This window comes from Dromaius novaehollandiae, chromosome 2 (assembly GCF_036370855.1).
Source record: "Dromaius novaehollandiae isolate bDroNov1 chromosome 2, bDroNov1.hap1, whole genome shotgun sequence".
Classification (NCBI taxonomy): domain Eukaryota; kingdom Metazoa; phylum Chordata; class Aves; order Casuariiformes; family Dromaiidae; genus Dromaius; species Dromaius novaehollandiae.
The window spans coordinates 34,403,041-34,423,172 of NC_088099.1; the positions used below are offsets into that span (position 1 = coordinate 34,403,041).

The following is a 20,132-nucleotide window of genomic DNA, read 5'->3' on the forward strand; positions in this document are numbered from 1 at the left end:
CTGCAAACAGGGTGCTTCACTTCTATGCAGATGCAGAACTTCATGATTTTTGGCCCAAATTTGCAAGTGCCTTTTGTTTAAAGGGAAGATCCAGCACATCTAAACTGTCCAGTAAGCAGTATGCTAGAAGAATTCCACTAGAAACCATCCAGCAAGATTTCAAGGCTGCACGACAATCAAACTAGCATTTCTTTGTCTGCCTATCTATGAAACATCTAAAAAGTGAAAATGGGTTACATCATGAATACAGCAAGAGGAAAGCTGCATTCAAAATTGTGGGCAACAGTCTTGCCAATCCCACTTCACTAGGCATAAGATCACTTATACCCTAAAATTCTAAATCTGAGTGTAAACCTTTAGTACTGTAGGAACTTAGGCAGAATGATTTCTTAACTTTCAGGTACTCTTTCAGCAAACAGAGCTTTGCAACTGCTGTTTACTTAGGGACAGAAAAACAACTTGGTACGTGGAGTAGCCCAAAGTAAGTGGACTTAGTTTTGGCTTGAGTGAGTTTGAACTGCAGTGATTCCTCAATCTCACATGTAGGAAGGATTTAAACTCTTCTCAGTTGGTTTTCCTAGAATTGCCCTAGGAAAAAGGCAACTTTTCTGAAAGTTACTTTCTATCCTCTGAAATATTCATGGTATGCCCTTATGTGACATCTTCACTGCTGGATTAAAAAAAAAAAAAATCTCTTTACACTTCGTCATTACCTGTCAAGTATTGGACACATGGGTTTATTTACAGTAAGCAAACTAAGTGTACCATGTGAGTAACAGTAGTTGATGTAGGTAAGTATAAGCTCCAGATGGACAGGATTTTACTTCTGTAGGTATTGTTAACAAGTGGCTCTTTAGTGGGGGAAAAAGAAAAAGAGCAAAGAGCAAGTTCTGTGAGAAGAAAAATCAAAGCTTTTGAATAAGTAAAAGAATTTTTTGAGGTATTAAGGCAACTGGGGTCAGAGAGCACTGCAGCTCACTTAGTATGAATCTGGGGATGCTCTTTGGACTCTTCACAGGATTTTATACTGAATTCTCAGCTCAGTTTAGCACACCATAATCGCTTAAATGCTTCCAAAGAACTCCTAGGCATTCTGAATAGTTTTAACTGCTGCACTTTCGTAGATTCAGTGTATATGTGTAGTGCAAAAGTTAGTGAAAGAAGAGACCAAAAAAATAGGGTTTTGTGTGTGTATATATATATAATTTAAAACTATTCTGTACCAGTACAATATATTAATTTTACAAATGTAAAATTCATCAGCTGTTAAAGCATTTGCAAAACCACATCCTACTGTAACTTTATTGCACAGTATCTATGAAAATATTAATTTTTAAATTAGAAAACAAATGTTCCAATATAGAAGAGACAATCTGATTGAAAGACAATAAGAAAATCTACTCTGAAAATAACAAAGTTTCACAGGATACCAAGCTTAACAGGTGCATCTGGAGGCCCAATCTACAAAATAGGATTAGAGTATCCAGTACTGGCTATAAAACAACTTTCTCACTGTACCTTAATTATAGAGGCAAATGTAGGTCAGGCTAATTTCATATGAAGCACTGAGGCAATTCTAGTGTTAACATTTTGAATACCTTGTGTACCACACTACTTCCAGGTAGGTTCTGACATACTTACTGAATCAGCTTGTAATTTAACATTGCACAGGCATTTTTCAGGAATATATTCTTTGATACAATATAAGATTGTTTTTCCCAACTTTATCACTACTGAACTTTACCAGTGTAACACCTGTAAATACAAAACACCAAGAATAAAAGTTAAATTTATTCTTCACAAAAGCAGTTATAAACTTTAGAAAATGTCAAGTGACAGCTTTTTGGCCTGTACTGATCTCCATTAGGAAGTTAGGTGTACCTCTTAAATGTAGTGTAAGCAGCAAAATATATATATTATATATATATATATATATATAATATAAGTGCTCAATTTGATGATATATGATGATATACTAACATGAGTTGTAAAATGTTAATATGCTCCTGGGTCTAAATAATCACAGTTAATAAGTATTTACAATAAAGCTTGGTAGAAAATCCAGTTTACCACAGAGGGAAATATATAAGCTAGAAGCTGTCATATATTGACTAGTTTTGTGTACAATCATCTTATCCCTACTTTAACAATCTAAAGAATTTATCAGTTGAGAGTAGGAAATGGTGTGGATCATGAAGTGCATCAAAACCTTATCCCTACTAAGCCAACTAAAATTAAGTCTAATATATACCAACCAGGCTTTCTGAAGTTATTCTGTGTACTTATGTCCTGCATAAGCGAAGTCACTATGACATTACACATTTAACCAAATTTTTATTTCATTAGTGGTTATGAGATTGCAATTTTCAGGTAAAATATTTCTCAAAACCCCAAATCAATAGAAAAACTCGCGTCTGTCAAAGATTCCAGCAGTTCTTTCTCAGAAGTGGCTGCTTTTCTCTCACAGCTTCTCAACCAGCTGCTTCTTTTAAAAAATAATATCTTATTAAAAAAAAACTATAATGAAACAAATGTTTCAGACCCTCACCCCCAGCTGTTATTTTCCCTTACTGTTTTTTCTTTTTCTTTTTTTTTTTTTACTGGAAAAAAATAACTTTTTCAAATAGATACAGTAAGCTATAACATTCACATTCTTTGTCTAGAAATTTTCTTCATATTCCCAGACGTGCAATTTCCCACATGTTTTGAGGCTGTAGCTGATACACTTATGAACATACTGTAATGGGTACACAAAAGAAATTTTCATTAATTTTAAATACATTATAAAGCATTTTAATAAAATAATTTTTGTAACTTCAATATAATACATGTTTGCAAAACTAAAAGGGTTTTTAAAAGTGCTAATTATTAAACAGAAGTTTCTTGAAAACTTGAAGTCCCACAGCTCCAAAATATAACGGCTTCCCTTGCCTATAAAGTAGGCACACTGATTGGTTGTAAAAAAGACAAAGTGTCACTTGTCAATTAATCCAGCTTCTTTAATTTTTGTGTAGAAGAATTTCTCCAGTATATTGGCACATTTGTAGTATTCACTCTCGGGGGGGTTGTACTCTCTGCAATTTGTAAAGACTCGCTGCAAGTCTGCCATGAATAATTTCTTAGACACGTAGTACCTATTCTTGAGTCGTTCACTCATTGTTTTGAGATCTGTACAGGAAAAAAATAGATTATCACTGTTTGATTCATATATTTTGTGTATGTAATATCCCTTTATATTACTTTGTTATTTAAAATGAACCGAAGGCAAAACTAGGATTTGGAATTATTAATTGCCCTAATCTAAGCCTTGATCCTGATACCTTGTAAATCCACGGGAAAACTTCTAACTTAGACGGCATCAGTCGAGCCCCTAGAACTAAGCAATATTTTACTATAAGAATGATTTCATAGAGGGTTTTTTTTTTTTTTTGTAAAATTAAAGCATCACTTTTCCGTTCTCACACTTTTTTGTGTTTTCTGTGGGTATTAGGTGTCCTTAATTGCTGTGTGAGTACGTGAGGCACAGCTATTGTGAACTCTGCTGGAGTGGGCTTAGGAGTGTGTAAGTAAAGAATTCAGATGGCATCACAGAACATATGTTAACTAACATACTTGCTTCAGCGCAAACAGCAGAAAGCAGACCTGTCTATACTGCAAGCAATATGTGTGGTTTTGAAGAGATTTAACTTTTTCCATAATCTACATATATTTTAGTTTATAGCTTCAAAGTTATAGTTACGTATCCCTTTCTGAAAGTGACATGAGAACTGATCCCTCTCACCTTCGTAGTACCATATAAACTACTATTGCTTACAAAACATTATTTAAAAAATGTTTTCCTTTATACTAAAATCTGTCATCCATAAAATACATAAGTCACCTCAGTGTTCTCCACACGGTTCATTTCCTGGTAGTTTTTAGGAGGCATTTTAAAACCTGGTTTACACTGTCAGTGCTAAGAATGAGTACAGGAATTCTGAAGTGGGAGGTGGGCTGGATGCCTTGGCATTTCCCATCTCAGATGCTCTAACAGCTATTTCATGGCAGTATTTGAGTCCGGGCTTCAGCAGCACCTTTGTGAATCTTAACGGAAATATCTAAAATAGAAAAGTCTTACTGCCAGCAAGCACTACTAACAAAGCAAAGGCTAAAGACCTCCACAGGAAAGAAGTTAAATCTCAGAACATAGTACGGTTTCAAAACTGATATGTCTATAAAATTAGAGTGACAGTCCCTTTATTTCCTACAAAGTCTTTTTTTTAAGATTTGAATTTGGAAAAATAGAGAAAAGCAGTATCAAGATGACAATAGGGAATTATTTAAGAAAGGAGAATCTTTAAGTTTGCTGGATACTCTCAAAGACCTCTTCCAGTGATTTATAATTTGCTATTCACTAGTGTTACACAATATTTTGCAAAAGCAAGCACAGTCTAAATTTTTTTTTTTTAGGTTAATAACAAGCAAAAAATTCTCAGTTGATACGTGGTTATTGAAATTCTGTAACCTGGTACAGTGAATTTGTTTACTGCTTTGCAGCTGAAGGCTTATTGCTCCTGGTGGTACTTTGAGAAAAAAAATTCTTGAGCTCCTCCTTCATTTTCCATTAGGACAGACACTGACTGACTTCTGCATAATGTATTCTAGTATGCCATATCGCTAATAGATTTGCCTTAAGTAAGAGTTGTTTAATAAGCCTCTGTACCTATAGAGTAAAATGTTTAATTAAAACAGAAGTTCTTTACTTGCACACACAGTTAGTATACAGCTAGGTCTCTTCTAATTAGAAGCAATAATATTTATGTAGGTCAAGGTATTATAGTGATAGACTGAGCTAGGATTTCAAGTATCTAAGCAAAACATGAATACTAAACATCTGTTTGGGAAAGGGTGAAACTGCTCAGATACTAAAATTTCCAGATTAATCTGCTTTCTTTTGCTAAATATTCCATGTACATTGTAAAGAAAAAAAAACCAACACTGAACACTTGAGAAAACAGATTCATAAGCCACATGCACCTTTTCAGGTTCTTATCAGATTGCTCAGTTCCACCTCTACAAGAACTGTTTGGAAGCATTTTTGTACTTGGCCTCAAAAGCATTTCTATTTAGCTTTTGAATAAAATTCATCAAGGTACTAGCATTTGGCAAATACTAATGCAGTGATTTCAGATCTCACATTGCCATTATTGGAGAAAAATAAAATCATAATTAATGACTCCTCCAATATGTCATTACTGCTTAGCAGAAAAAAATCCATTCAAATGTGAAACTAGGTCCCAGTAGCAAAAAAATGTTTTAAATAAGTCAATGCTAATGTGTTACCAATTTTTCAAGCATTCAACATATACGTTAAGTTGAAATATGGAAGAGAATAACGCAAAATTTTGGTAATGTTTTAACAGTACCAGAGCCAATTTGAGTGCATATAAGCATAATAGGAAAGTAACACTTTAATATGAAAACAACATATTAAAACAAAGGTTCTTCACCTTTCATTTTGCAGGGCCCCTTGTCTTAGTTACAGACCTTTGGAAGCATTCCCTGGAATCCCAAGAACCAAAATAAAAAACACTGTATTAGAACTCCAAATTTTGAGCAGAATTTAGGGATTATTTCTGGGCATTTAATGAGGTATTTGTCATTGAATACACAAAGAGATTTCTACTTTAGTCTCATCCTGTTTCACTTCTGCTTTACACAGAACCAGAAGCTCAAAGTCACCAAAGTTGGATGTTATATGAAAAGCCAGCTGCTGAGAATTAAATCTTCTGAGTGGGAATGGTTAAGCCTTATCAACTGAAAAAACCTCATTAAGTTTGTACTCATTAAGTTTGTTCAGCAACTCCATGTATGGACATTTAAATCAGATTAGGAGTAATTGATTTAAGTAGATGCCTTATCATCAACATATACAAAACCGCTTGACATTCCTAAATCATCATAAAGGGGCTTGTTGCAAGGGACTGCATTGATGTAGTTAAATGAGTACAACTTGTGTGTGCCAAAAAAGTTCAAGCATTGTGAAATAGTTGCATCGTCTATCAAATCACACAATGCTTTTCATCATTTGAATGCCTAGCTAAACATTTGTTTTCCTTAAAATTGTCTGAATCCATTTTTTGAGAAAGATGTTTATAGGACAAAACTACATTTTACCATAATACACTTGTCTGATGAAGCCTCACAGCACAATGTTACAGCTGTAAGGAAGAAACTCTAGATGATATTCAGCTCCCACTAAGCCTCAAATTTAGATGCCTACATATGAACTGTATATCCAAAATCTAATCATAGTATGGAATCTAGAGAGCTGCTCAGCTCACTGTAAAGCAGACACTGTCTGGCTGATCAGTTAAATGCCTCTCTGCAGTGAGAGTTGGGCTCCATCTCCCACTTAACCATACGGCTTTTGTATCACAGACGAACAAGGGAAAAAACAGCACTTCTGAAAATAATAAACTGCAAGATCACTTAAAATAGGGGGAAAAAAAACCCAAAACCCTACATACAAGAGAGGTGACCTTCAGAGATGGTTAAAAAACTTACAGCCATACCTAGCAAACATCCTACAATTTAGTGTGTACAGAACTGTAAAAACAAAAGTTATGTTTTATATTCGATAGCACAAGAAAAAACAATGCTGTTTCTTTTTAATTGAAACTATGTCAGGGATTTTTGTACAGTATCTGTATGCTGGTAATGACAGCAGAAAGAAAGCAGCAGCTGATCATGAATCAAAATGTGGGTTAGTTGTCCTGGGTTCCTTAGTTGAAAAAACAAAGGAAAACCAAAACAAAGACCTCAGCTTTAATCCAGAGAGAGCTGCTTCTACTCCCCCCTCTTGCCTCTCTGGGCAAGAAAAGTACAGACAATACTTCTGCTTTGGGCTTTCCAACCCAGGCAGTAAGTTCTTTATAACCACTGAAAGGTGTATTCAGATTAAACAGCCATTTAGCCTCTGCTCAGAAAAACAGAAAAGGACTACTTTGCCAAGTGATGGCACAACATTCTTCTTCATTGGTAAGAATACATTTGCATCAGAGATACAGGAAGCTGGCTGCTGTTTTTATAAAGTATGCATCTATCTGCTCTTTCAAAATGATTAGTTGAATATAATAACCACTAAGCCAAATTGCTAGGCACAATCAAGGACTCTATTAACACCTTCCTTCTTTGAGAAACTGATTGATAATAATCTGCACTGAACTTGAATTTCATTCTGTAGTAACATTAAAAATACAGAAACTGTAATCAGAAAGATGGGGATGAGTATTACATAAACAATGAAGAAGTACTAGGATTCAGTTTTAAATCTGTCGCAATATAAATCGAACCAAGCATCTGTTTAAGACCGCACTGAATCATCATATACATTATATGACACACCAGGCAAAGAAAAATGTTATTAGCAATTGTGTACTTCCCTTTGCAAGTAATACTGCATAAACAATAGCTGTATGATTAAAAAAAAAAAGAAAGGATACAGACACCTTTGCCAAATCCCAAATACAAAGTTAAAAGTTATAAAATAGGTTCTTATAATCAGCTGCATGAAGCATTTTGCTAAACTTCACTTGAAGTGAACTCTACATTAAGTGTTAATTAGAATACCTGGTACTTTTGAAAATGTTTCCTCTATGTGATTTAGTAAGCTTAAATACCCTTTCAAAGCAATTCAAACAGATAGGTATTCCTCAAAGTTTGCCTCAAGATTTTTTAACATATCTGTAGGCTCTACAATGACTAGTTACTACACAAAAGAACATATTCTTACAGCTCACATAAACTAGCTCAATCCCAAAAGTTTCTGACTGCATTGTTTAAGAGCTTGCCAGGACTCTCTAGGGTATACTAAGATTTCACATGTAGATACCATAGATGCTTCACAAAGGTCACAAAATAGTCATAAATTTCAAATGACAGCATTGTATTCTTGGCACTTCAGAGCTGCAAGTAATATATCTTTTAACATATGAAACAATCAGATTGCTATTTGTCTGCTAAGTCTCCATCTATAAAGATTTTTAAACTCTATACTTAAAAAGTGTTAATGTCATTACCCATGGGAAACCTTATAACTTCATAATATCCAGGAGCTTCTGTTCTCTTCACAGGTTCCATGAAGGGCCAAGCGCTTTGATGGCTCTTGGGTAAAGAAAAAAGTAAGGTATCTAATATGGAAACTCTACATTATAAATAATTTAAAAATCTTTACAGAAGGTAAACTAGAACTAGCACTCACCTTCACCTGCTGCAGGATGGTTTTTAATGTGCTGTAAAGCTGATCTGGATCCTTGGGCTCTTTACTTGAAAGAAAATATTAATACAAAAAGATTAGTTTAAAACTTCATTCCTATAGTGTACCTCTTACCTAAAAGAAACTCCAATTCAATCATTTTATGAAAACAACCCCCGCCCCCCCCAAAAAAAACCACTTAAGAGCTCATCCATTGCAGATTATTTATCTTTGTTTTCCAATGGATAAGAAGAAATTTCAAATGACTTTTCTCAAAGTCTCAAAACTGCTTCATCACTTTTCTTTGTGCAGCACTTACCCTCTCTCTTTTCCACTTGGTTTCCAGCCAGTCTCTCCTATACACCAAAAACATTAAAGATTATATGAGAACTATAGGAGGTCAAAGCATTAACTGAGTTACTGCAACTCTAAAAAGATAAACCATTCAGCACTGCCACAAAATAAAATTGGTTTGTTTTAATAAAAGCTAATCCTAATAAAAACCACAGCAATCTACCTTCCAGGCCCATTTCATTTCCTATATGACCCTTTCCTCAGACTACTGCAAGAGATTCTAAAATATTCCTACAGGAAACACACCACATTTTTTTTAAATAATTCAATACATATTTTATTACAACCTTTGTAAAGATAATTGATGTCAAAGTTATCTTATATGTTTCCATAGGGACATAGAATAAATTGCAGAAGAGACATCTGAAAAAAAAAAATCATACTTAAATTTTAATTCTGTTTTGTCCTATTCCAAATAGGTCCATATTTAGCACAGAATTTGTCCCTGTACAGGAGTTCAGTGCATAAAATTGCTGACTATATTGTGATGCAAAACAAAGAGGCATCACATGTAAACAAAAATAAACGTGTACATAAAAGAGCACTAGCCTGGGATGCCTTGGGGAAGTCTTGAAGACAATAATCGTGGTAGAAATATAACAATCTTCACAGAAATCAAATTAACAGACCAAAACAATTGTATCTTATCAAAAAGCAATACATGGCTACATTAGTGTTTCTAGCCTTGAACCTTTCTTGGGCTGTTCTACTTCTGTTCTACATTAAAATAGGTTGATACATACTAATCCCAGGAATGCTTTCTATAGGAATCTGTCGTACTCCATCTTTGAAGCAAGAAAGGCCAGGGTAGACTTTTCGAATCTGAGCTTGTTTTCTTTCTATCAGCTTTTTTATTATCTGTAATAACAAAGCAGAGAAACAAGAAAGCGTTTGAGAGGCAAGACACAGAGTTTGCTAAAAGGTGAACCACAGAGGATTAATACAAAAATGCGATGAAGAGAAACACACTAGCATTTTGATCTCATGGTCCCTATACACCCAAGGCTCCCACTAAAGTTGACAGGTAACAGTGATAAGCCACCTGGCCAAACACTGATTCTGGAGACGAGGCTAGCAGAAAAAATACCCCCCCCCCCCCCCCCCCCCCCCCCCCGATCTGTAGTTTGGGTATCAAATGGGCAATTCTAATAGGCACTCCAAAGGAGTATATATTTCTTCTTGGAGAAGATACAATAGTAATCATAGATCACTGTATAATAATAGCTTTTTTTCTAATATTGGTGGACATGGGATCTCTGGAGGAGCAAGGCACTTTACTGCCAAGTGAGATGTTTTCAGTTGCTTTGGAACAATATGGAAAGTCCACCAAATCAGAGAGCAAAGACTGCAAAACAGCATATGCTAATAAAGCTGCTCCAGAGCCACGATCTTCACAACTAACTAAAGTTCCTAAATCAAATTTTCAGAAGTGACACACCCAATGCTTTGGGCCTAGAACTGTATTACTGCAGTTGAACATGTCTCAGATGAGTCTCTGTAACAGACTAACACATGGTATGAAGAGACAAGCCTGTTTTCCCCCACAACGTTCCTTCCCCAAGGGAAAGGTGACAGGTCCTGCAGCAGGCTGGGATCTGAATAACAACCCAACCCAACCAAGCAGAAACGAGAGGGGAAAAATGATGACTTAAGCTATATGGACATTACTGACCAATACTTTCCTGATGAGTGAAAGTAAGTTTTTGTGACCTAACAAATGCATAGCCCTCAGATAGTTTTTCCTTCTGCAGAGCGGGCCATATAGTTCTATTAGAAGGAAAATGATTTTTTGATAAAGAAGCTTTTATAAAAAAAATAAGAAATAGTGAGATTTGATGAACCTTAACAGAACAAGTTACCCTTGTAATTGATATTTTTTTCAGTACCCAGGAGGGTGTTAAACACAGCAGGAAATTTCTTAATTATTATTGTGTTAATAAACTGCCTTCTTTATATGGAAAATTACAGTAGGCTACATAAAGGACATACCACATTAACCTGAAAAAATGACAACGTGGAATTTAAGACAATGCCCAATTTTTGCATTACTCACATAAATAAATAAATAAATAAAATCTTTCTTTCAGGTAAAAAAAAACGACACATGGTACAAACACTCTATTCAAAGGTCACCCTTAAACATTATAATGATTGGAAAAAAAAAACTTCAGACAGCTGCAGAATAAATCAAAAAAACTCACAAAATTTTGCTTAGCTATCATCTAAAATGAATACATTCAGTTATTAAATACTGCTCAAAATATCAGTGCTTTTCAACATTTCTGTTATAGTAAAGCTAAAAAGGTAGAATTTAATGCTTCAACTGCAAAAATTATGGCACTGAGACTTGACTAAAAGAACTACTCTAATTAATAGAAATATACCCTCTAATGTTTCAAGTACCAAAGCAGAGACGTAATCTAACACGGACTGAACCATTTTAAAACTAAGAAATCATTTTAAATGTCTGATTTTGGAAACATCTGTTGATGATATCGTTCAGTTCTTCATTTCGGCCTTTACCTCTTTTTGCTTTTTAATGATGACAGAAAACTCTGTGTAGGGAATCCTTGGATTTAATTCACATCCCATTAATGTGGCACCTTCATAATCTTTGATGTAGCCAACATATTTTGCTTTTGGTACTTTAATATCTTTGGAGAAACCCTGCAGAAAAAATAAACATAATTTGTCATGATGCCATTTTCTTTTTACATTGGTTTGAAATAAAAAACTAGGAAGATTTACAACATCATAACATTAAAATACAGATGATACGATGGAAAAAGTTACAAACTGTTTACGGTATTGTAAACACCTTCTTAACGGAGTCACTTGATATAATAGTTAACTGCTTATATGTATAGGAAGAGGAAGGGGAGAAAGGAGGTAAAGAGATGGAGTAAAGATTTTTGCTCCAGACAAATTTACTGGAGTTTTCCAATAATTTTATATTTTAATATTAAAAGATGCCAGTACTGTAGCCATCAGTTAAGGAGAGCCTCTGTTGAAGTCGATGAGACCTTTGTCCAAAGATTACAGTCATATCAGAGCCAGAAAGAACAATGACATTTTTAACATTTGTATTTCAAGTGAAAAAAGAAGATACCAGACCCTAAGAAAAGTTCCAAAGGTTATACTACAGTCTTGTGCAGCTCAAAAATTAAATGAAAAGAAAAAAACAAAGCAAAAAAACTCCCAAAAGTATTTACCAAGACAAAAAAAAAGCAGATTAGGACTCACGCCATGGCTGCCTTTTATTCTTTTGTTGTAGTGGTATCTATGAGACCTCAGTCAAAATCAGAAACCCAACCAATGCTTCTGCATTACAATTTACAATCAAAGGCTTCGTTTCTGCAACCAAACGTACACGGAGACTGAGCAACTTTCAAATTGGGAAAGGGATATTTCAGGGGTGAAAAGGGTCTGTCTGCACTGATCTGAGCGCAGAAAACAAGCCTATCTTTTATTTATTTTGAATGTGGGAAGAATGAGTTGTACTAGTTATATTCATAGAATTACAGAATAGTTGAGGTTAGAAGAGACCTCCAGAGGTCATCTAGTCCCACAGGCTATTCAGAGCGGGTCTTCTTGCACCAGGTTGCTCCGGACTGTGTACAGCCCAGGCTTTGAGCACTTCCCGGGACAGAGATTCCACAACTTCTCCAGGCAATTCCAGGCAATGTCTTCCAGGATTTCCCCACCCTCACAGTAAAATCATCCTTATACCTAATTGGAATTTCACACAATCCAACTTGTGTCCACTGCCTCTAGTCCTACTGCTGTACAGCTCTGAAAAGAGTCTGGCTGCATCTTCACTGTACCCTCCAACCAGGTAGTTGAGATGTATTTAATCTACTGAATCTACTTGACAGATTTGACAACACACCCCTTACTGAAGTTGAACCTCATGATTCAAATCACAAGGAGCTATGAGCACAAGATAGCCTGTAGCCAGTACCAGTCTGATCCAACCTTATGCTTCTTCCAGAATCAGTGAAGAAAGTGAATGAAGGAGTCCAGAGGCAGCCTAGCCATATTTTACTGTGTTGTTAAGACTTGACAAATTACAGGCTATACAGTATACTTACAGTCATAAAATTCCCTCAGAATAAAATGCATTAGAAGCCAATATCATACTAGATAATCACAGAGCATGCTCTGTAGGTCAAAAAAAAACCATCTTACACACAAAATCACACTATGCATTTTATCCTACTTCCGTATGCCAAGTTGCTTAGCTCATCATTACTAGATGTGTACTTCTTGCATCGTTATTTCTTAGATTGACTTACTTGTTTTTTGAAGTAGCCAATAGCATATTCATCTGCATATGTGAGGAAGTTGAGAATGTTGTGTTTAATGTGGTATTCCTTCAGGTGATTCATTAGGTGAGTTCCATAACCCTGTGTGAAACGTATGAGGAAAAAGCTATTATGAAAACTTCTGCGGTTCTACATATTAGAAGCTGTGAACCTAGGGATATTACATATTACAGGGATGATTTGAAAACACAGTCTTTCCTCTAAATCCTATTCTAAAGATCTTCTGGTAACTAACTTAGTGAGGTGTGCCCAAGATCAAACTGTCTTCAGCCTTGGAAGGGTATCTTTATCACCCAACAGGGAACACAAAATGCCACAGCTTCTGACTTCTGATTCCCTTTTAATCTAAAAGACACCACAGCCTGGACTCTCTCTATGGGTAAAGTGCAACTCTAAAGAGCTATGTTGCTCTGGAAGTTGTACTTCAAGGTGAACACAATTTTTTTCTCTTTTAAGTTAAATATCAACTATTTATGATCACGTATTTCACCATTAACAAAACTACACGTTTTAATAAGAGGGCATTTTTTCTTAGCCATATCATTTCAAAATTACAAGGCAGTGGGAATGCCAAAACAGCTGCTTCTAGAAAAACCCCAGTCTGAGATGAGGCCTCTATCTTATCAACTTCTTTACACCTGTAACAGAAATAGCCTCTGCCTCAAAGATTTTATAATCTTATCATAAGGCATAAAAGAGAATACTGAAACAGCCATTACCATAATAAGAAGCAAAAAATTATTAAGTCCACAATCAAATAAATGCCTTCTGACTGCACACAGGAATAATTTCAATTTTCATTTAGTCTCAAAGTAAACAAAAGGCTCCACTTATTCACATTTCCAAGTAAGCTATAGTTCTCCCCTTCTGCTTCAAGATGAGGAAACATAAAACAGACAGGAAAGCCCATAAAAATGTGCTGTTCCTGCATATATTCCAATTGTTAACATCATGGACAATATTTGGATACTTACAGAAACATACACAATGTTTTTGGGTACTGTTTTCTTGAAAGCTGGGAAATTTTTTTTTACTTATGTACTTAAGACAGAAAAATAAATTAGAAAATACATCATTCTAATTCACAATTTAACAGCCTCAAAGATGGAAACAGTCAGATAAAAACAAGTTAGGTAAGTGCTGGAAGCTGAATTAAAAAAAAAAAAAAGAAGAAGAAGAAGAATGACACACTCTTGAAAAACCTACCACTCTATGTACAAAATTTGTGCATTAATCTTTCCTTTCCAGCTAACATTTGGAGCATCTGTCATTCAGATAGTCAAAATGAGGATCTCATATGTCTAACTTAAGGAAGCCATTAAAAGCCATATGTTTCACTTGTCAAAGCGGCACACATCATGCATGGTATCCAATACGAAGAAGTGGCTTGACACCTGATGGTGACTTAAGTGGCACAGCAATTCCTAGAACTCAGAGGTGCTCGAGATCTGAAGGGACTTTCTAATTGCAGACTCAAGTTCTCAAGATTTCTTTAAAGAGGACAAACTCTGAAATGAATTTTTTTTAAATAAAAAATGTTTTCCTTAAATTCAGACTAGAAGTACATGAGCTAGCCAAGTTCTTTGCTTTCCTCTCATCAATGGGATGAAAGGATTAGCGTATGAGACTGGCATTTTACTTACACCTGAAACACTGCAATACATTCCAGTAATTCTCAAGCATCTAATCTCTGATAACAAATGTCAACTCTGTGCCTCAAAGAAATTCCAGCAATTATGTAATCAGTTCAAACATTTTCTGTTGATCCACCACTTCTATAGCTTTCCCAGAATTTATTCATCTGCACAAACACTTCTCAAAGTCTAATAATCCTAAAGGGAAACTAAGTTGCGTACAGTAAAACTTAAAATAATTTTATAACATGAGGTCAAACTACCTTGAAACCACTTCAGCTTTTAAAGATTAACTGTAAAGCAAAACAGTACCCATATTCCTTAGCTCAGCCTCTAATTGAATTAAAACAGAAAGTTCTTTCCATCAAGAGTAGGCAGTGAGACCCATGTATGAACATTTACTTTTTCCTCAATTACCTGCTGGTAGGGGCCACCTTGCTCAGAAATGCATGTGGGAAGGCCAGTTTTCAGAAATAGTCACCTGAAATGCACATGTGATGAGGCACCCCAAAGCATAACAGAAGAAATTGTGCATTAAAATGCTTGTATGTATATGCACCTTAGGCACTCTGAAGAGTCCTTTTGTTTGCTATATTGCATTCTGTAAGGTTATCCTAGAGAACTACAACACACATTTGGCAGTTTAGCTTCTGCAGTGCAGTTGGTTGTTTTACTATAAGAAAACACCTTTCACAAATGCTTTAGGCTTAGAATAGACATACCTAAAGAATGTTCTATTATTGTTCACATTTGCTAAAACACTTTGGCTGCTTTTATGATTGGCCACTGCTAAATACACATGAGTTTCTCTCTAGCACTGAAGTTTAATAAAATCAAATATAACAGAAGTACTAGAAATTGTCACAGACTTTCAACTCCCACTACATTACCTCTCCATATCCAGACCTCTTCCCTTCAAAACAGAGCAGGCAATTTCTGCACATTCAACAAACTCTGAATTAATCCACATCTCAGCTGTACCAGTTTCAACTGAAAAATATATAGCACCATCTAAAGGCAAAATCCTGAATCAAATAGTCAAAGTTAGATCTACCTGCAGTCCTCGGCCGGGGAGGGAGCAGTGAACATTTCCTCCTGTATTTAGAGTGCTCTACATTCTTTCAACAGCCACTTCTTAATGCTTTGAGAACGTTTTGCAAAAATGAACTCAAAAGAGTTTATAGAATGGTGTCTGTGCTTATTCTGAGATGCAAAAATATATCTAATTTTTTTGATATCTCATTTTCACTGAAGTCATTTAACATCACAAAGTAGTTTAACATAAATTACTGTCACACACAATCAATATCTATTTCAGTCAACTATAGGGTGTTACACTACACTGAGAGGCAATTGCTGAAGACAGAGGAGTGAGTAGTCCAAGAATGGGAGATAACTGAACACTATTTTTTTGTTGAGGAAGTTTTTTTTTTTTTTTAATTACAGTTAATCCTATTACACTGATGTTTCTAAGTCTGCAGATATGTTTAACTAGTGCATAGTATATTCAGAGTCACTGTGTCTTTCAAATTCTACTTCTGTTCAGCAATACTCAACAACATATTCAATATGTCTAACAAAATTAGGAGCATATTCATTGGTGAGAACTCAAATACACTTAATAAACTCTAGTTGTAGAATTGTTTTTACCTTGACTTGCTCATTTGAAGTCACAGCACAGAAAACAATCTCTGTAAATCCTTGAGAGGGGAACATCCGGAAGCAGATACCACCAATAACACGACCATCTTTTATTAATGCAAGGGTCTTGTGTTTCCTGAGTAGACAAAAATAACAGCCACTTTAGTTCATGCAAGTAGCACAGATGTGTCATTTTGTCTTTTTTCAGAAACTATATTCACTTCTTTCTGTAATGCTAACACAATTGTGTATACCTCTGTTATATTAGCTGCTTATATCTCCAGAAGAGTTACTATTTTACCATCATGCTTTAAATTTACCATAAAATTCATCATCAGCTTTGTCTTTTAATAACATTAGTGCAATAAAGTCCTGGCCTTGCCAAATATTCCTAGGTACTAGGGTAATACCAATAAAGAAAGAGTTATATTGCTTTCATTGATTCTGTTGCTGACAACTACTACTCTCAGCATGATTTTACCCTAAATTAGAAATTAATGGAGTTGCAGGATAGAAAGCCCTTTCTGTATAGCAATCAGTCTCCAACATGCAAGAAATTTTATTTTGTGCTTCTATTCATCCATTCCTAGTGGAATCAATACCAAAATAAATGCCCATTTCTATTGCACTTACATTGATTGCTAGGAAAGATATAATGAAGTGCAATCTAAACTGTTAAGGGATCAAGAATTTTGCTGTCATCCTCAAGGTCTGGGAAGACTTATGCTGCACCTGTTTTCTAGCTTACTCAGAACACAGTATTTTTTAAATTGTATAAAGCAAATTTACAGCAGATATTTTTTACATTTGGGGCAGGGATTGGTGCCAAAAGTGAGCCCCTTCCAAAAAACAGGCAGCCCAAAGAGGACTTATATTTTATGTGTCACTACTGAAGGAGATTTTATAAAAAATTTATTTTGCTGTTATTAATCAAGGGTAATCGCCTATACTTGTTCTTCATTTTTTTGTACCTATTTTAGTGCTTTTTATCTGTGGAATGACAGTGGCAAAATAATAGCTTGTGCTTTCAATTCTATTTCCTCATGCTCGAGTTGTTCATTTTTGAGTTGTTTTTAAGATTCAGTGAGGATGGCCACTTTAGAAAGCAGAGCATCATGGATGGTAATAAGTAAGAAAGAAACTTGGAAAGAGTACTGCTGCACTCCTACTCCTACACAATGTAAGTGTGTTTACTGCTACTCAGTGTAGGTCTCCAGGACGTGCCCCTGGAAATTTGTGGCAGATACCGGAGTTCTCAGCTCTCCATAGCCCATGTGCTTTGCTTCCTCTGGGTGAACTATTTGCCAAAGGCATAAAAAAGGGCATTTTCTTGCTCCAGCAATATCCATACCCCTTTCTCAAGCCCAAACTACTCTCCAGACAGATATCTAAACTGAAGAGCACTGTAACCCCCAGCAGTTCCTCTCAACCTACTAAGCAGTAGTCTCTTCCAATAAAGGAGAGCCTCAAGAAATATGGGAGAAGGCTATGGCTCAGTACCCACTACTTCACAATTTGTTTTGATGTTTGGTTCCTGGGAAACCTGGCTTTTTCAATCAGTAGCCTCAGGTTGCAACCACAGCGCTGTTAATGCTCCTAAATTCAGAAAAGCTCCCAGGGCTGCCTCTTTCTCTCCCAAACAGTGCCCTTCCCACACAGGCAAGGCAAGAGTCTACGGATTGGTGCTGGCCCTCATGCGAGCAGTGCTGTTCCCCTCTGAAGAACCTAGGAGAAGTCCCCAAGATCAGTATCTTGTGCTGTGAGACCGGGGTCCTGTCCAACAGCCCCAGCACCGGGCTTCTTGTGCTTCACGGAAAGTGGGGACCCAGCGGCTACAGTTTGTTGGCACTGAGGCAGTATCAGAGGGGAAACACTAGAAAGCCTAAAAGCAAAGGAAATGGTTCCAGTATTGCTTTCATGACTACTGCTGCTGCTAACATACTGGGCACAAAGATGGAGTTTGGCATCACCAGTGGCAGAGTCAGCGTTCTTCTACAAACTGGGCAGAGCAGCCGGCTCAGGCTAGCTTGGCCAGAGCTCACCTTAATGCCTCTGCCAAGACGCAATGAGCCTGCAGGCATGCTCCACTATGAAGTACTGGAGTCAGCACTGTGGGCCTAAGCTATCCTTGGCCATGGATCATTCAGAGTCAGAAATTTTGGGAGAGCGCACTGGTCAAGAGTAAGAAGGGTCTGCAGGGTGTACAGCAGTGAAAAAGTGGAGACTTCGGAGAAGAAGGCAAAGGAAGCGTCAGGACAAGAAAAAGCCTCAGTATATTGAGCAATGAGGAGAGGACTGATACCTGACAATCTCGATATTGAAAAGGAGTAAAATCAATAGCAAAAAATGTTTTAAACAAAAGAAAAAATATGTAATAATAAAGCTAGAGGGAAGATAACATCAGAAAGGGCAGAGCTTAAATAACTGCAAACCTAGCAAAAGAACCTCCCTCCTTGCTGGAGCAGCTGAGGCACAGTCAAGTCAGGACACTAAGGGTGGGCAGAGGTCCAAGTGCACCCTGTGGATGCTACTGCAGCCAAAGTGTTTCTTTTCAAGTGCCTGTGGTCTACAGTTGCATCCAAAGCAAGAAAGGCAATATGCGCTAAGACTTAAAGAGAAAAGCAATGTACTTCTGTGGGGAGTGATTCTAAACTTTCTGCAATGTTGACTTACATGCTGCTGTTCTTCACACATCCTGCAAGTTCTTCTTTTTGAAAAACTTCAGTGTCTGGTGCCATTTGGTTCATCCCACCTCTGTCTGCCAATTACAGACAGAGGATGGAGCAGCCTACAAGTTAGTACAGGTCCAAAAACCACAAACAAGCACCATAATTATTTTCTGATTTTAATTTCTAATACCCAGAAGCATAACATATGTAAGGAGCCTTTTTCTGGCCCCCTTCCCGCACAGGCCACTTATCATTAACACAGCCACCTAGATGGTAATCAGCTACACTCCAATTAGATTGGCCAGGAGTTACAGGCACTTGAAAAGATGGGAAAAGGGTGGTATGCACAAAGCTCCCCTCCACATCACCTTAGCAGTCCACTTCTACACCACTCCCTGCAACCAGGACCAGGCGCTCTGTCTAACTCGCCCATGAAATTCCTCTCAAAAGGTACTCACGGATCAAAGACCAAGCGTGTGATATACTCCTTTGGCATCCTGGGTAACTGATGGGAGAACACATTCTGTAAACCAACTAGCCACATCATGATCTTTTTGTTTGGCTTCTGGTTCAGGGAGTTTCCCACCACGTGGAATTCGATCACGCCCCTGCGCTCCTCCAACCTTGCTGCTTCATCCCGGGCTGAATGCGCTGAGAGGAAATTAGTCTGCATCATACAAAAGAGAAACAAATCACATTTTGGAGATTTCATACCCTCTGACAGAACAGCCTTAAAAAACAAGCAAGAAACACCCCTCTTTTTCAAAGCCATCCTTTTATAAAAATAGACAGAGCTGCCTTTGATCTACTTTTTTTTTTTTAGATGAAGTGACACCATCAAATAAGCTGGTTATAAGTTTCCACTACAGTATACATAGGCTTACACAAGCTTATTTTAGTAAAGATTAAGTAGCAACAGTGATGGTATGACTGTATGACTGAACAAGTGACAAAACCCCATGGAGGACAGCACTTACACAGTTGGACCTTATGCCAGTGTATCTTCACAGTTTCTTTAATCTAGCTAGTTTGGACACTAGTAGTGGATTTCCTTATATATATTGCAAATCTCAGATGATAATGGCAGTGCAAGTACCATCATATTTTTTTTCATTTTAGTAGTGCTTTCCACTATCTACACGACTATCTTAAGAGCCTAAAAGGAACATTTTAATTCCTGGTGATTTTGCTGCTATATCTGGCAATTATACACAATTATCTGAATGGAGATGAAATTAATACAGATTTTTTTTTAACATTTTTTTAAACATCA

The 20,132-nt window shown here is 36.4% G+C and overlaps 1 protein-coding gene across 6 annotated transcripts in view; it reads right to left on the reverse strand.

The window, feature by feature from the left end:
• Positions 1-1,181: 1,181 nt before the first annotated feature.
• Positions 1,182-20,132, reverse strand: part of KAT2B (lysine acetyltransferase 2B) — a 47,474-nt gene continuing 28,523 nt past the window's right edge. Inside the window, exons 10-19 of one of the 6 annotated variants that reach the window (XM_064506216.1) lie at positions 19,318-19,526; positions 16,200-16,326; positions 12,886-12,996; positions 11,114-11,257; positions 9,334-9,448; positions 8,556-8,592; positions 8,243-8,306; positions 8,061-8,145; positions 5,490-5,541; positions 2,979-3,168 (exon numbers count right to left, since the gene is read on the reverse strand). In XM_064506216.1, coding sequence (XP_064362286.1) covers positions 5,519-5,541; positions 8,061-8,145; positions 8,243-8,306; positions 8,556-8,592; positions 9,334-9,448; positions 11,114-11,257; positions 12,886-12,996; positions 16,200-16,326; positions 19,318-19,526 — 915 coding nt within the window. In that variant the 3' untranslated portion in view covers positions 2,979-3,168; positions 5,490-5,518. Of the gene's footprint in view, positions 3,169-5,489; positions 5,542-8,060; positions 8,172-8,242; positions 8,307-8,555; positions 8,593-9,333; positions 9,449-11,113; positions 11,258-12,885; positions 12,997-16,199; positions 16,327-19,317; positions 19,527-20,132 lie in introns of all 6 variants that reach the window. The other 5 variants (XR_010387615.1, XM_064506215.1, XM_064506218.1 and 2 more) reach the window with 5 other exon arrangements.